Source organism: Dermacentor andersoni, chromosome 10 (genome assembly GCF_023375885.2).
Source record: "Dermacentor andersoni chromosome 10, qqDerAnde1_hic_scaffold, whole genome shotgun sequence".
In the NCBI taxonomy this organism is placed as follows: Eukaryota; Metazoa; Arthropoda; class Arachnida; order Ixodida; family Ixodidae; genus Dermacentor; species Dermacentor andersoni.
In genome coordinates this window covers 95393252-95409928 of record NC_092823.1, presented here as the reverse complement: position 1 = coordinate 95409928, position 16677 = coordinate 95393252, and the positions used below count along the sequence as shown (strand labels likewise).

General features: G+C 43.5%; 1 protein-coding gene across 1 annotated transcript in view; it reads left to right on the top strand.

The window, feature by feature from the left end:
* LOC126543549 (uncharacterized) overlaps positions 1 to 16677 on the top strand; it is a 37787-nt gene that overhangs the window by 4628 nt on the left and 16482 nt on the right. The window contains exons 4-10 of the mRNA XM_055062554.2: positions 1755 to 1790; positions 3285 to 3398; positions 5579 to 5755; positions 6754 to 6831; positions 11414 to 11613; positions 14411 to 14581; positions 16194 to 16268. Coding sequence (XP_054918529.1) covers positions 1755 to 1790; positions 3285 to 3398; positions 5579 to 5755; positions 6754 to 6831; positions 11414 to 11613; positions 14411 to 14581; positions 16194 to 16268 — 851 coding nt within the window. The remainder of the gene's footprint in view (positions 1 to 1754; positions 1791 to 3284; positions 3399 to 5578; positions 5756 to 6753; positions 6832 to 11413; positions 11614 to 14410; positions 14582 to 16193; positions 16269 to 16677) is intronic.

Sequence of the window (16677 nt, the reverse complement as noted above, 5' to 3'; positions counted from 1 at the left end):
ATTGCATGTACAAGAAACGGGCTTACATATTACATACAGCATAAGAGGTCGCCACGCTAGCAACCATTTCAGGTTAGTATGAGACTTGCGTACTTTCATTTTTGTTTATTCAAATACTCCATAAAACCTCATTCGGGCATCAGTGAGGCTGCTGGAATAAATTAAGAATAATTGTAGCACACATCAAAATATATAATGCAAATTACAAAAAAAGAAACAAGAAATTACTTTCAGGAGTACAGTGAACTAACTGCTAGCTTAAAACAGAACAGTGCGCACAAGAACCATTAATACGATAATAGAGAAAAGAGTTAATAAGAAATGGAGCAGAAGAACTTTCTCACTTTGATTAGCAATAAGAATGAGTTGAACTGGTGCACTTTGGTTTTACAGCGCAAAAAGGACAATGGCAAAGAAAGCTATAGAGACAACTCGAGTGAATCAAACACTTAAAAAAAATTATGGGGTTTTACGTGCCAAAACCACTTTCTGATTATGAGGCACGCCGTAGTGGAGGACTCCGGAAATTTCGACCACCTGGGGTTCTTTCACGTGCACCTAAATCTAAGTACACGGGTGTTTTCGCATTTCGCCCCCATCGAAATGCGGCCGCCGTGGCTGGGATTCGATCCCGCGACCTCGTGCTCAGCAGCCCAACACCATAGCCACTGAGCAACCACGGCCGGTGAATCAAACATTTAAATATTTTGTTAGTTATTTCAATCACGCAATGTAGCTAATGAAATTTTCTACATATGGTCTCTACTCGCCAAAATAAAGTGACAGTTCACTTTCCCTACGGTTTCGCTTGGCTTCATTGCCTGAGATGTACTTTTGTTTAGGCAACTAGGTGCAACATACTACAAATAATTTGTTTGTTGGCTTGATGTGTTTCTTCTCCTTATTACCAAGACATACTTGACGCTACCACTTTGGCGCACAGATGCCTTAACAGGCAAGAGCAGATGCATTTACGTCTTCTTTTTTTATCCTCGAAATTTTGGAACCGAGTCAAAATAACCTGTTATAAAATTTGCAGAGCTGCGAGGGATTATTCTTTCGTCTGCGTGGTTTCAGCTTAGTGAGCGGAATCCTTGCGTGCTATACAGTTTGCAGCGCTACTGCTTTGATGCTGCTCTGTTGTAAGTGTGCTCCGCGAAGTATCGAATGAATAGCTAAGTAAAAAAAAATGAAGCCAGCCACAATTGCCTACATAAAATAAATGTAGTTCTCAGTTTCGTTGTTAGTACCGAGAAACGAAGGTGGAGGCCGACGTTGAAGAGGCCTCCTGAGAGATGAAGATTTGCCTACAAATTGCTGCATTTGGCCACAGATAGTAGCCATATGCCTAAAGTGAGGACGTATTGTTTTCCTTCCCCCAACCCGGCGCAACGCACAACTGTTCCATTTGAATTCAGTGCGCGCGAAATAACCGCGAGAGGTATTAAGAAAAAGTGTCTCATATCTCGTGCACACCGTGACAAATTCGTTGTGGCACTTAGCGAACAACATAAACATAAGCAAATAAAGAAATTTATTTTAAACTCCTGCTAAGCTGCATAGCAGTGCCAGACTCTGCCGAAATAATGGCAAAGCTAACAGGGCGAGAAGGCGTTACGGAAACGGGTGCTTTTGTTTGTTCGAAGACCCATTTACCTATTTGTAGGCTTTCTAAACTACGTCATCTTAGTTCCTTAGATTCTTCGCTTGTTCTTTTGTAGCATAAAATCTAGTATTTTTTTTTTTAATTTCAGACCCCCAGGTACGAATTCGAGGAAGAAAATTTACCGGTAAGGATGCAGTTTGTTATTATCTCTTAAGACTTAATTGCGGGGCCGATGCATCCTGGCATGATAGTCGGCAGAGCAGGATATGCGTGATTACAGGCTTATATTATGTAAAAGCAGTAGGTTGTAGAAATGTAACATTAAGAGATAGAAACCCTTTATGAACCTGAAGGTAAAAGGCCAAAGTGCGGGTGTTTTTGTTTATAGTATGTCAGGTAATTTATGTGTGACGCTTGATATAGAAGCCGAAGCACAAGACGCTATGTTTAAGAAGGTGCAAATGAGTCTTAGTGCAGAATCTTTCTTAAGTTGCATCACAATGCTAGGTCCGCCCATTTATATGTATTTTACGCTGAAGGAAGCCCTCCTCGAATAAGAAAACAAGTAATAGTATATGACCAAGATCCTGCTTATCCCATGAGCTTCAAGCGTTGCGCATTCGACAAAATAGATCGCAATGTTTATGAGTCGTATTCGGCTATCTAAAGACAGTAATTCAAATTTGAAGAGCACTACTATTGAAACATTCTACGGAATAGTTTATAGCTTATAGAAGTCGCATGCTTGTCGACCTAAGAAAAAAAAATTCTTTAAGTTTGTTGAGCGGTTTTATTGAAGCCAGGAGTGTTCTTAAGAGACCGATTTATTCACGCGTGCGTCAAGTGATTGTGTCGATATTATACAGGGTGTTTCACGTAATTTGAGCCAAACTTAAAAAAGCTACGCAAATGCTACGTAGCTGGACCAAACCAAGGTAATGTTGTTTGACGTCGCTTAAACATACTAATACTTTTTTTTGCAGTGAGCATAATTGTATAATTAGTCTTAATTAAGGAAACAACTTTTCCAATTATATAATTAGATGAAATGTATCAGCGAAAAAATTGTAGAGCCACATGAAAAAAACCACCGATGCAACTTGCTGTTGCTCAGATACGTGGTACACGAAAGTGCTTTTTGCGAGCATAAAAGAAGGCCACAAATACACGCAATATTTGCCGCGCGACTGGCCGATTCAAGCACTTTGCGTGTATTCGTGGGCTTTTTTTAAAAAAAAAACACCTTCATGTACCCCATATTGAGCAAAGGAAAGCTGTACCGGGAGTTTTCTTTTCTTTTCATGTTGCTCTACAATTTTCTCGCTGATACTTTTCATCTAATTACATTGTTGGAGAAGTCGATTCCTTAAGTAGGACTAATTATACAATTAAGCGGACTGCAAAAAAAAAAATCTTAGTATGTTTAAGCGACGGCAAACAACATTACCTTAGTTCGGTCCAGCCACGCGGCATTTGCGTATTTTAATGTTTTGCTGTGTATTGGTGTGCTTTACACGACAAATATTTAAAAAAAGACTAGCAGTAGATGACCAACCTTGCAGGCTGTTTATGTAGCGCTACATAATTTCTTGTTCGCGTTTCAGCTTAACACGAACGTGTGTGAGCTTCTCTACGATGATTCGTTTGTTTGTTATGCGACTGAGCTAATACTTTCCAGGACGCGGTGGCCACGAGGACGAGTTCGGAGACGCCACGCGCGTCGCCACCAGCACCGGCTCCACCAGCAGCAGCGTTCCGCCAGAATGCGTGGAAAAGCCGTGCCTGCCCGAGTGTAAGTTGGCTGGAGTGGCTGTGCGACGATACGCACACACGCTTGCGAATTCATTTTCCTCGCACGTGAACGGTTTCAGCCGTCACGAGGCGCCGTGGTCAGCGCAATCGTATTCGTCCTATATATAGGACGACGAACTCAAATACAGGTGCGATAAGGGGCTTTCGTCCCTTGACGAAGCCATTGAACAGATGATATACGAGGGATACCGGAAGCTTGTGCGTCATTTATTCGTTTTGGACGTACACAGGTGAAGACAGAAAGGTGGCGCCAGCTACTGTATGAGTGGTAGTAAAAGCTTGTAACAAACATTACTGTGGATCATAGAACCGCGCTTAGTAACGGCGCAGATATTCTAGCATTCCCTACCCGGAGAAGCTGACGCCAAGAAAACGGATCAAGCAGTAAGAGTTTACGAACCATATGGATAGTGATGGCACCGGTATGCCTTATTTCCGCGCAGTATAGCCACGCTTATGACATCACCAAGAATTAGCACGGAAGAGACATGATACGTAAGAACATTAAAGGGCGCGTAAAATATGGCACTATGCAGAAATAAACGATAAAGTGCAACAACGCACCGAAGATTACAATAAGCGGGACACTTCGATGCTTGTTTCCGAACACAACCCTATATATATATGCATAATTATGGTCACTGCTTGTACTGCTGAGCATCTATGCACTTGGATAAATAAACAAGTTTGTGAACAGAAATTTGTGTGACGTGCTCTTTGCGCATATTTGCACCAAGAGGTAGCATGTAATTATTATTGGAACCCAAATATACGAACCTAAATATAGAAACAAGTTTATGTATATCACATTGAGATCGTCACTACGCAGCATGAAACCCCGCGTAAATCGGGGTAGTTCGTTTTACCAAGTTTACTTCTGTGCATTCACGGATCTATGGCGTTAGTATTTAGATAGTGAAAGGCTAGTAACTGTCTGTGAAATGTAGTTATTACCTAATAAAGGCTGCACTTACTAAGCGTGAGTTATCTAGGGCAGTAAAAAGCTATTACCTCATCAATAAATGTTTACCAACTTTTTCCTAAGAATACAACCCGATGCAGATACTACAGTTTGTTGGTCGGTACCAATTGCGTCGATATACCCGACGCAGAAGTTGAAATTCATTCTTCTCAGTTTTTTATTTCTTCTCCTAATGGCACTACTTTAAAATGCGTTTTGGAGTAGCCGGACACTGTCCTGTTGCAGAATTAGAAAAAAAAAAAAGAAATGCACTGTACTCTCAGAATTGCTGCTACCGACGCCTTTGCACCATATCAGAAGTAGAACTTGGTTGTTCTAATAATAGCTATAGTCATCATCGACATAAAGTGGCGTCGTCTACATGGCTACGCAAAGCGGGGATGAGATGCGGAGGGGACCGTCAGAGAAACGGGTAATTTACGGTATAATTGGCTGAAATAGAATGCTCGATTACTATATGGTTCAACTGAAACAGTTCACATAGGCTAGGTGCTTATTTGCCGTGTTCTGGATTTCAGAGGATGCTTTAAATGAAATAATCAGCCTCACTATTTTTATCGTCGCACGTCCCGCTTCTTCATATATTTCGCCAACTGTAGCATCCGGCAAAGTAGACTGAAGTCACGGGAAAGGCTACTAGTGGGCGCGTTAAAATTAGGAAGCGCAGTAGTGCCGTATTATCAACTGGTAAAGGAAACATGTAGTCAGCAGTACACTACCGTTGATTATTGCTGAGATGTGGCAAAAAGCTCACTCAGTAATTTAAGTTTGTATGCGCGCGCCAAAATGATTGCATTAGCAGTTTGGTTTTCGATAAAAGCGGGGAAACGTTTCAGCTGTACTGACTTCATTGCTGGTAAGGAATTCCACTTAACAGTGGATCGCTCTGTACATGACAGTAGTCATATGGTAAATAAATAAAAGAAAGTTCAGCTTTGATGCCGACTTTTTTCACGGATGCGTGTCGCACGAGCTTTCGTACGTACGTCATCTGTTTGTACACAAAATTAAAGCTTAATATAGCATCGGAGTTGACACTCGGTGATGCTGCTTTCTAATTACCTCTTTCTTTCGCGTCAAGTGTTTTTTTTTCTTCTTTTAGTCTTCCTTATTAGCAGCCCAGCCCAAGTTTACAACTGATATTTGCGGTAACGTTCTGCGCCACAATACCGTTACAGCTCTGTACTTCAAGGCCAAGCCTCAGGGACTGTTCAGCTGGCAGGTGCCTCCATGCAGCGATTTCTACAGCTTCGTGTGCACCGAAGACCTGCTGAACCGGACGCACCCGCAGTGGCTGCCTTACAAGCATGCCAGCGTCGGCTACCTGTACCGCTCGGCGCTGCGCTACGTCCAAGGTACTTCGTCGTAATTTCTCGAACGCCGATGACACTGAAAACGCCACCATTATAGACAGGGAAAACATTTTCGATCATATCTCCGAGACTGCGCGTACGTGTCGCAATCGTATGGTGGCTAGACCTACTGCTTCAACGCGTAATGAGGGACCGGTCAACGACAAGAACGCAGACGAGCTTAAGCGCGATAACCGGTCGTTACGCTAACCCGGCCCTCGTCACGCCTTTGAGCACCGCGTCTGGCCACGTTGTTTCACCAACAGCCCCCGTCGCAGCATTACTGGCACAATCGCGCAGAAAACAGGGTTATGATAGGTCCGTGTTTATAATTTCAGCAGCCATGTAGGGAAGTCATTTGCTCTTTCATGGATTTTTCCCCGGGCTATGTAAGTGAAGTATTCTATGCTGTGGTTGAGTGACTAAGTTACGCATGCTTAGACAATGAGGAAACATATAAAAGAAAGTTAAATGATTGTTTTATTTCTGCTGGTGAGCATTCCTTAATCATGTGTGAAAACGCACGCTGCCAACCTCTCCGCGGTTTGTTTTTTAATTCAAGATGCAACTGCAAATAAATAAGTAAGTAAATAAATAAATAAATAAAAATTTCGTATTGAAAAAAAAAAAAAAGCTGCAATGTACTTACGAACTTGCAACGTTCCGCACCTCCCATTGTTTCGTGTTCTCAGTTATGGATCGTTTTGGCAGCTTCTTCGTTCTTTTAGGACACAAATTCACCCAAATGTTCCTGAGAAGTGTCAAGCCGAATTTGAGCAGTGTCAAGCCGAATTTGATCATTGAATGCAATGAAAATTTGAAGCAAGTAAAATGTGTTGCCTGCCCTCTGAGACCACAATGTCCGTGAGATTGCCTGGATAGTGGTAATAAGAATAAGGAAAACAATAAGGGAATCTTTGTAGGAGAAAACGTAATGTTTATTTTCGTGTTGGGCGTCAGCTTCTTTTTTTCTATGATTGTCTTTTTGTTTTGGCACGCAGAAGATGCGAAGAACACCCGGACAATGGACACCGCTCTCGCGGAAGTGACTACCTTTGTGCACAACTGCTCCTCTACCCGTGAGCGATTACTTTTATATACTTTTTTATTGGCCATGAAGCGAAAGCTACCATGGCGAAACTCCTGCACATGTTCTTCTACCCGAAGTAGTCCAGGCGCGCTTCACGCCAGTGCCAGTTTCTGCAACCTCGCATAGCTCCTTTGGTTTTGTAAAGGGGGTGGTCATGAGTTCCGTATCGGTTGAACTGATGTCCATTTAAACGTTGCACACAATTTGTTCGTTTTGTTACGACGGTCACTCGCTACAGGAATTGGCCATCAGACTCCGAGGAAAGCCGACAGGCAGGCCAACAGGAGATAAGCGCTCGTTAGGAGATGCGGACGCCATTTTGCTTTTGAGGATAGCTAAAAAATTAAAGGCGGGTCCTTATATTTTTTTCTTTATTCAAGAATGACCCCGCATTGCCCTGGTGCGTTACAGCGGGGGGGAGGTGTTACAACATAGATTAAAACATTTCATTTTGGGAACGTACTTGCTCTTCAGGCAGCTCAATTCCATTTCGCTATGCACTTTGTAAGAAAGTAACTAGCGAAAAGGCACGTCCTGGATCGGTATTCACATAATTTACGTAATATAAAACGTTTACTTTAGGTATGCTTTCTTAATAATTCCAACTTTATTCTAGAGCACATATGTACACAAAATATCGAATGGGCAAACAAGAAAGAAACTGAAACCATAATGAATAACTTATTTACATTACGTCTCGTTTCAAGTTGCACGTTGTACAAAATAAAATATTTATATTTCTTATTTGCCACGCTACGAAAGGCGAACGAAATCACGGGACTAGTTCCAGCAGCGGTACCACAGGTACACGCTTCGGTTCCGTAGGGCGGGGGATCAGCCGAATTGACATGCATTCAAGGCTGCAACAGCGTTACTGGACAGAAACTAAAAAAAGAAGTTGACACCACACGGTGCTATCAAATCAAACAGTATTTAAAGACTAACAGGGATATATGGTGAAAACCCCTTCGGCATACACAAAAGATGACTATCAAAAAGCATCTCTCAAACAAAAAATGGACATTTGTCGCAAGTGCCACACGCTTAAATTTGGGGAAGGTCCTACAAGAAAACCTGCAAATGTGAGCAACAGCAGGCGGGAACGGTGAAAAAGAAATGCCAGTCGTAAAAGTCTGTATCTATACATAAACAGCTGTATCACTATAGACACCAAGCCAACTGCTATGCGGCTATGTACTCAACGGAGAGGCAACTTTGCTTTCTTCTGCTATTCGCCGCGGGATCGAGCAACAGGGGGCAGCACCCTCGCCGTGTTAGTCTGCAATAGGCGGTCGGCGGCACGTATTATAATGTACGTGGTGGCGCTTCACTGTGATCGATTTGGCCCGATCTCACGGTAATGAAACATGCTCACTGCAGTGTGCTGATCATATGTTGACCTCCAATAGCACACATTTTGCTCGACATGCGTGGAAAGCCTATTTTTACTTTGAAGATGCACGAAGTGTCATCAACAGAGGAATGCACTCAGCCAAACACTCGGTGTTTCGGTATATCCTTAGGGCTCTTTTTGTGCACGTTCTGGTGGTGGACCGCCTACTCTGCTTGAATTGTTGCCCATATTAATCACATCTTCTGCGAGTTTTGTATACTGCTTATAAATAACGAAGCATCTCTGTAGAACGTATTTAAAGTAGCAAGTTAATGCGCACTTTACATCACCAATTTTTTTAAAAATTCGTTATGAAATACAAACAGTTAATTAGCCCAATTATTCAAGCAAGGCCCCTGTGGTGTGACATCACGTTATCAGTACTGCCAGATTGATTCAGACGAGAGTATTGTTATCTGAGTAACACTAAAACGCGCTCTTTAAGCACTAAACTACCCTTGCATGATTACGAGCTAAGTTGTTCTTATTTGAGAAGCTAACATTATTACGCTGTTATATTGTTTTCCGTTAGTTATCGTAATAAAAAGCGCATGACGGGATATGACACTAGTGCATGCTAATGATTCTTTTTCTCCTCGGTCGAATGATACTCCCACCAAATATGTAGTTCATGTTGCGTCTTATCACAGAGATAAGAGCGTGATCAACACATTGCAACAAGTTGCTAGAGCGCGGGCGAAACTGAGCACTCCTTACGTTTGTCTTAGGATTTTCCTTTCGAATTATTCTGTTTTTCTTTTTGAAGCTCATCGTGTTACGCGTTACGGACGGACAGATCGATAGACAGACTTCTTTGGCGAGTCGCCTAAGAATGCTTACGCATTAACATTCATGTCATGTGACAGTGCTGCAGTTGTGATAGCAATGCCAATCGACGGGTGTTCGCGCCGTCGTCGCCACCATTGCGGTGCGCTCCCTATCAAACGCGCATGCGTGGCACATGCACAGAGGTTTAGAGGGTCTCCAGAAAGGCGGAGTGCGGTTGGCTTCAGAAAAAAAAAAGACAACGAAGTGAAGGGAACGTAAGGTTAACGCTAAACTAAATCGCCTTGCTGACGGAGCTCAGACAGCGCTCTGCCTTTCTCTGGACCTCTTGTGCACTAGCGCTTCTGTTGTGACACTGTGTGTATGCACTAGTTATATACTTATAGCTAACGTCAAGCTAACGTTTTCTAATATCGAACTGGGCACTTTTTAACGCTGGTGGATTCCCATAATCTTGTGCACCATTGAGGAGCGACGCCTGCGACACCACCGGCGGCGCTCTTCAGCGCGCTAACGTTATGAGACGCCTGGTAGCTGCCAGGGCGCTGTTCCTACTGCACAGAAGAAGTTGTCTTGCATTCTGCGTGCTATCAATATGTCACGTTCACGTATAGGTAAAATCCCGTATGCGCCGTTCAAACGCAACTTTAAACCTTGCTATCGCTGCCGAGGCTTCGTCCTTTGGACAAATCTGCCATTTTTTTTAGTATGAATCGCACTTCACTGATTCTTCGTATTGACACCGCGAGAGTATGATGAAGGGATACGGCGGCGTCGATGGCCTGAGCGCGTCTCGAGTGCCCCATTATCCGCCATTGCAATATAGCAGTGGAGGCACCCCAGCAACTCAAGTAATATAAATGCTTTTTTTAGGCTTCTTTGTCTTCGTTTAGAGAGAATTATCGACGTTTTACCTGAAGGCCAACTTTTTGACCCCGATAGAAGTGAGGATATTTTATGCCTTGCTTTACACACGCTGTGCGCTCTACTGCCCACACGACCGCGGGGCCGCCATCACCCAACCCATGTGACCCACCTGACCACATCAAGGACCTGCCTACATTTGATTAAGCCACTTCTGGTATCGGTACAGTTCACTTTTACATTGTCTACGTCATCTGTCCACCTTATGTGTATCAGACGGAGCCGACACACCGAATCCCCGGAAGGAACCTCCAGTAAGCTTCGTTTTATTACACGAATTATGCGCTTGAAGACGGATCGTTCTTGTGATTGTGACATTTATCTATCGTTTGTTCTTACATTGCATAATTGCTCAGGAAACAAAGCCGGGTTGCTATTCCTGGCTCTCCGCAATTACGCTGTGTTGTAGAACTGTACTATGTTGGCGTTTTAAACGAATGAGACAGGTCACAGGGGCCCTTCCAGTGAATCAGGACCACATCAGAACTGGCAAAAGTTGACAAAGTGAATCAATTTGACGATCAAAATAGCACCACCGGTCATTGAAACATTTATGAGGGTCATATAATGCGAATAACTTCCTTGGCATGCGTGGGACCAGTTTCTTTCCAGCTACTTAGCTATTCTAAAGATATAGGCAATCGATCCCTAAAAAAATGCGAGCGTATACCGAAGGTGGTGAAGCCTAAAAATGTGGGCTGATCCCGAACCTATGGTGCAGTCTAAAATGAGCACCTGACCCTGTTCACGGCGCTGTTCATTGAAAACAAAATGGCGATGTATCCACCTTTCGGAGTTAATTGGCGACGGCATTGTGATTAGTAATCTATCTTGATGGGTGTACAATTGGCGATGATGTCTTATGCGGTATAATGATTGATATGAAGAGCGGCGTATACCCAATGACACGTCACCAGCGACCGAAAATGGCGTCACATTTGAGGTCCATTGTAGAGCGCCACGCATCCAGGGGCCCAAGTTCGCGTGGAGCATGTTGATTGAAGAGCAGCATGTACCCAGTGGCAAACACACAGTCACCGAAGTTGGCGTAAAAGTGGTTCATTGAAGGGCGGAAATAACCAGCGGCACACATGCAGTGACTAAAGTGTACATGAAGAAATGTTCGTCGAAGAGCAGCACATGACCATTGTTAAATACCCACTGACCCACCTAGGTGTGGCAGTTGGTTTCGAACTTGGTTACCTGAGCACGGCAGCCCACTGCTCTACACACTAGACCAAGGAGTGCCCAGTGACCAAAGTTGGCGTGAAACAGGTTAGCTGATGACAGAGAGAGACACGCAAACAGACATATTGCAAACGTTATCGATTAGCCCCTTTAAATTTTTAGACTGATATTCAGTAGATTTTCTAGAGTGTCCCGGCAGGTTTAGAAAATTAACAAACCTTTTTTTAGAGTTTAGCAACGTTTCTTTTTCTAACGTGTGCCATGGTGTGCGATGACGCAGAGACGGCTGCTCGAACCCGTGAGTCGTTCCTGTTCGCGCTGGAGACCGTGGGTCTCGGCGGCTTTCCCTTCGCTCACGAGCACGGCAACCGGACCTGGAGGCTGGACGAGGTGGTCGCACTCTCGCTGAGGCACCTGGACGTTGCGCCCTTCTTACACGTCCAGCTTCCCGACGCCCACGCGGAGTACCAGGAAATTCTGGTTAGCTAGTCGTCACGTCTGAGCGTTCCTGCTGATTTCACTTGATTGTTTAGAAGCAACTTGAGCAATAGTTAAATAAGTGCAAGTTCTGCGTTCAAAACGTAGCGGCGCAAGGAATGTAGACGGACAAGAAAAGACAGAAGTGCTGGAATAGAGAGCAGTTGACGAATTGAATCAAGTTAATCGCTTAGCAGCGCAACGAATTGACGCTTACAAGGAGAGGCGACAGAAGCGCTTCTAGGTGTCTGTTCGTTGCCCTGTGAACTGTTGCCCTGTAACCCAACTCGCCCAATTCTCTATTGTTGTGCAACCTTCAGAGCTTAGATGTTTTTTCGTGGTTACCTTAATAACAATGTAAAGTCTGAGTTGTGCACTACTCCACGACTATCCTTCTCATTATGAAGCTTCTCATATGCGAGAGTTTTCCAATTTTAACCAATCATAGTGGGTGCTTTTACAAGTTGCATTGAATTTCTAAAGTATATTAACACGAATATCTGATATTCCCTGTGGGATATTGTGCACATACATTGTTTTGTGGCGGCAGATTGCGGCCTGCTTTATGTGGTATATGACACAAATGACAGTCAATAAGCACGTATACGTTATTAACTAAGTGCCTGCATTTGACGTATGTCTTGGGGAAAATTCACCCGCAAGAATAAACAATAAAATGAAGCGTCTTGAAATGGTGTTGCATTTGACGAACCAATCTTTTTTTCACTTTTTTGTGTATCCACTGCGCAGAAGTTCCGCGTGTTGTTTTTGACGCATATTATGATGAATATACAGTAAATCCTACCTAGGAGACGGGCTTGCCGAAGTTTGTTGTCAGAGGCACCTTTTTCCTTGCTCCATCGATTGGAGTTGATAAGTCCGTTTATAATTTAAATACCACAATTTACATCTGTAATATTTGTAAACAATGGTACACAAATACTGAGAGTTCTAGACCAATGTCCACTCAAGATTTAGAGAGAGACCGGCGTCCTGCTTACAATACAGTGGTAAAGGGGGAGGTTATACAATTTTAGTCTAATGTGTACAAAACTGCTGCTTCAAGTATGATTTATTATGTCAAACGCGGTTGCCGGATTCGTTACAGCTTTATGCACGAGTAAAAATGTTTGCTTGAGTCCTTTGCGTAAGTTTTTGACTAATGGTCGCCTTCGTATAATGTAAGGACTCAGATTGCTTATTTGTAACTGCCTTCGGTCTAAAGACTCAATCATCGATGTAAGGCAAATTAAGTATGAATATCACAGTTCGGTATACAATCATTAAAACTTAAAAACTAAAGAACAAATGGCTTTATCTTTTGTAGAAAAAGAAAGCCCCATCATCACGTGCTGCTAAGTAAAACTCTAGAGAGGCGCGCTACCAAAGAAATTGTGTAGTACGCCTGGTTTTGCTCCGTTGATGACGTATGAGGGAAGCGCACTCCTGACCCGAGCCGTAATTACCACGTCGAAATAATAATAACAAAATAAGATCGCTTGGCTTCCGGTTGGCGCCTGCCGTGAGACGTCCGACGTCGTCAACAGGTGACGTTTCTTGTGCACGTGGCTTCCTGCGCTCCTCAAGCTTTCAGTTTGGGTTTTGCAGCCAAACAGCGAGAAGCTTTCTCATGCTGCCGGGCCTGTAGGAGAAGGGCTCTTCGCTCGTATTGAAAGCTGATGCCAGATGACCTCATGAGTAGCTGCGATGTTTACAATTTCAGTAGCCATGTACTAGTGCTGCATAAGTAAATTAAGTATTTTATTTGCCAAATTATTAGGCAATGAGAACACGTAGGTTGATTTGTCACGTTCGCCGTTCCAAGCAAACTGGTTTCTAAAGAATCTCATCCCTATCTTGAGCTATTTGAGTATCAGAAATTTCCGGCAGTCTTCGAGAAAATACTAGCTATATAACTGACGTCACATCAGATCAAGATTCGTAACTGCCCACTGTGCTCAAGACATCGACTGTCTTGAATGAAACCTGACGCCACAATCCATCGCGTTCACGCGTGCGACGTCCCTTTTCAGATTAACTCTAAACTAACTTAGCATGCAATGGTTTCAAGTCGTTACTGTGGGAAGATGAAACACAATACGCTTTAGTTGCAGGCGCAGCGGCGTGAGCCTTTTAGTTTTATTTTGATAGCAGTTACAAGAAACTCACCGCGCCAGCGTCCGTGTCGCCGTGCTCAGGACGTCGACTCTCTTGAACTGAACTTGATGTCAACATCGGTCCATTACAGGCGTGCGATGGAATCTTTCACAGTTGTTGCAGACCGCGTATTGCATGTAAATTGCTGATGACGCTATCTATGCAAAATTAACTATAACCGATAATTGACGAGTGTTAAGTCTACAGACAACATGCCAGAAAACTGTTTTTCTTGCCGAGTTTCGGTATTGAGTATAATGTATTGAGTGGAGAGTAAAGATATCGCGCGAGCTGGCTTTACAAATTCCAAACGACGCTATAAATGGCTTGCGGAGAAGTACACTTGCAGTTTTCTGCCTTGAGTCTCCCCCCAATTGAAGAAAAAGGTTTCGCACAGTATTTTTTTTTTTAGTAAGAAATGCTTATTCAGAACTTTTCTTGTGCATTTAGATAAGAAATGAACATTGTTTTCTGGTATTTATATCGGCCTTCATTAAGCTCATAGCATGCGTTTGCTTGTGTTCATAGCTATATAGGACTGTTGATGTACGGCTATGTTTACGCACCATGTACCCAAATCGTAAGAGCTTTCAACACACTGCTTTGAGATGTAATATAATGTCGCATTCACTGGACGCTGCAGCTGACAAGGCACAGCCCACTCGTGCCCCGTCTAGAGTTGTACGAATCGAGCAAGCAGCTGGACCGTCTCATCAGCACCTGGTGGACGCTGAGGACTCTGATGCCTTCCCTCAGGCAGCAGACAATGACTGACGTGGAGGCCACCCTCAGCATCTTCAAGGATATCGGGAGGGTAAGGGAAACTGGACAGGCTGTAGCTACCAACACAAGTGCGAGCAAGTCTTGTACTGACGCCAATGGCGCTAAACGTCTTACCTGTGAATAGGCTCAGGCATGATTGGAAAAACTTCACTCGAGGCACAGTAAGCTGCATCAAAGTTGTAGAATAACAAAGTTGTAAACCTTTTCGGTGGTTTGCTGTGCCTCCGCTATGTACAATTAATGTTGCATAACAAGTAACCACCCTATTTGACCGTAAATGGTAGAGGCGGTTCATTATACTTGAGGTACTTGTTTTTATTCACGTGCTCATTCCACTACAGAGCTGTTTCTTTTGGAGCAAACATTCAACTCCTTGCGAAATACATATTTCTTCTATAAATGAAAATGGCTGGAAATGCCACTGGACAACTTCCTGTTCGGTAGCATTCTACTGCTTCTGCAATGTTTTTAATAATAAGGAAAAAAAATCCCCATTTTCGAAGATCCGTGCAAGCTGTCCCTGTTGTGATGTCTCAGAAAGAGTAAACAAGATAAATGAGGGGAAGCAAGGTGCTCCAGTTTTTGTTAGTAGCAACCATACGAAGGCAACACCTAAAAAGGGACACTAAAACGAAGTGCCGAATGAGCTTAAACAGATAAAGCATTTTTTCAAAACTACGCGTCCGTTAATGAATGCTAGTATGTTCCTCATTAAAAAAAAAAAAAAATGAAATTCAGAATTTAATTTTTTTTTCAATTCCTTGCGAGAGGACCAGTGCCGATCCATGAGTGTGAAGGCGCGGTTTTGAAACCACCTTTTCCTATGCGTACTGTCGTGGCTCAGTAAAAGCTACTGAAAGTGCCAAGTTCACACTTCGGATGTTTTAGAATATCTTCGCCAATAAAAGTGTAACTATGTGGCATAAGGAGGGGCCATAAAATAGCAATGCTGTCAGGACAGTCGGGCGATGAAAGTTTAACGCCATCTTTCCTTTATTGCGTTTCTTCTGGCCTACTCACATGGTTAGGGTGACAAAGGCGACATTTTTCATATTCGGGAAGTGCAATTTACTTGTAAAGCTCGGATTATTTTTCTGATTAGTGTTTCTTTAGGTGCGATGAATTTTTCTTGAACCAAACAGTCATTTGTCTTTTCGTCCACATAAAAACTAACAGCGGGTAAGTGCTATGGTTTGGAAGCACGTGAGTTGGAGAAGTATGGGAGAGGCCTTTGCCCTGCAGTGGGTGTAACTAGGCTGATGATGATGATGACCTACACCTATTTCGCCTATGTATGCGTGCGTGACGACTATGCCGACTAAACAAGCTTAGCAAGTTGAACCGAGTTAACTGCGTGTCACCGTCGGAACCGCACATGTGTTACCGGCACTGCAGTTGATAGCATGCACATGAAATCTCAAAGTTTAGAGCGACAAGCGTCAATGAGTGCGTAGTCGCATTTAAGAAAATAACGAAGAGTGGGACTAACTGACCCCGCCATTGCGGATTCGAACCCAAGCTATCTTCGGTTTCAATGAAACACACCAGTAGCTCATATAACACTTCGCGAAGTCAACTTCGGATATTTGCATCCGTACACAGTGGACTTAAAATACACGCCACCGTTCTTCTTTTTTTCTCAGGCGTCTGCCACCACTGAAGTTGTCGCAAGCCAGCCCGTGCGCACTGTTGTGAAACATCTACCGCCCATACATTACGTAAGTTCTGAGACGCAACACCATTGACAACCATAGCTCATTTAGCACCCTTAGAGACGCGTGCTGTGGTCCAAGAGTTGTTTTAAACGGTCTTTGAGAACGCTTGGTCGTGTACGTCTGCTTGAAATGGTGACATTACCAGCTGCATAGCTGACGCTGCATTACTTCAGTGTTCTTTGCCATGAACGTCATACCCAGTGTTCTGACCTAAACCACTCTTTTGCGTCTCAGTAACGGCACCCCGTGGCCTTGAACACGCGGGCCGCCAGCAACATTTATTTTATGAAGGACCGCTCTGAAAAATACATTTCAAACTTCAATGCCGGTTCTATTAAAGTTTTCTTTCTCCTCGTTAATCAAGAAGCTACAGCCGCAAGAGTGCTGCTAATGCGGAACAGCAGATACCGAT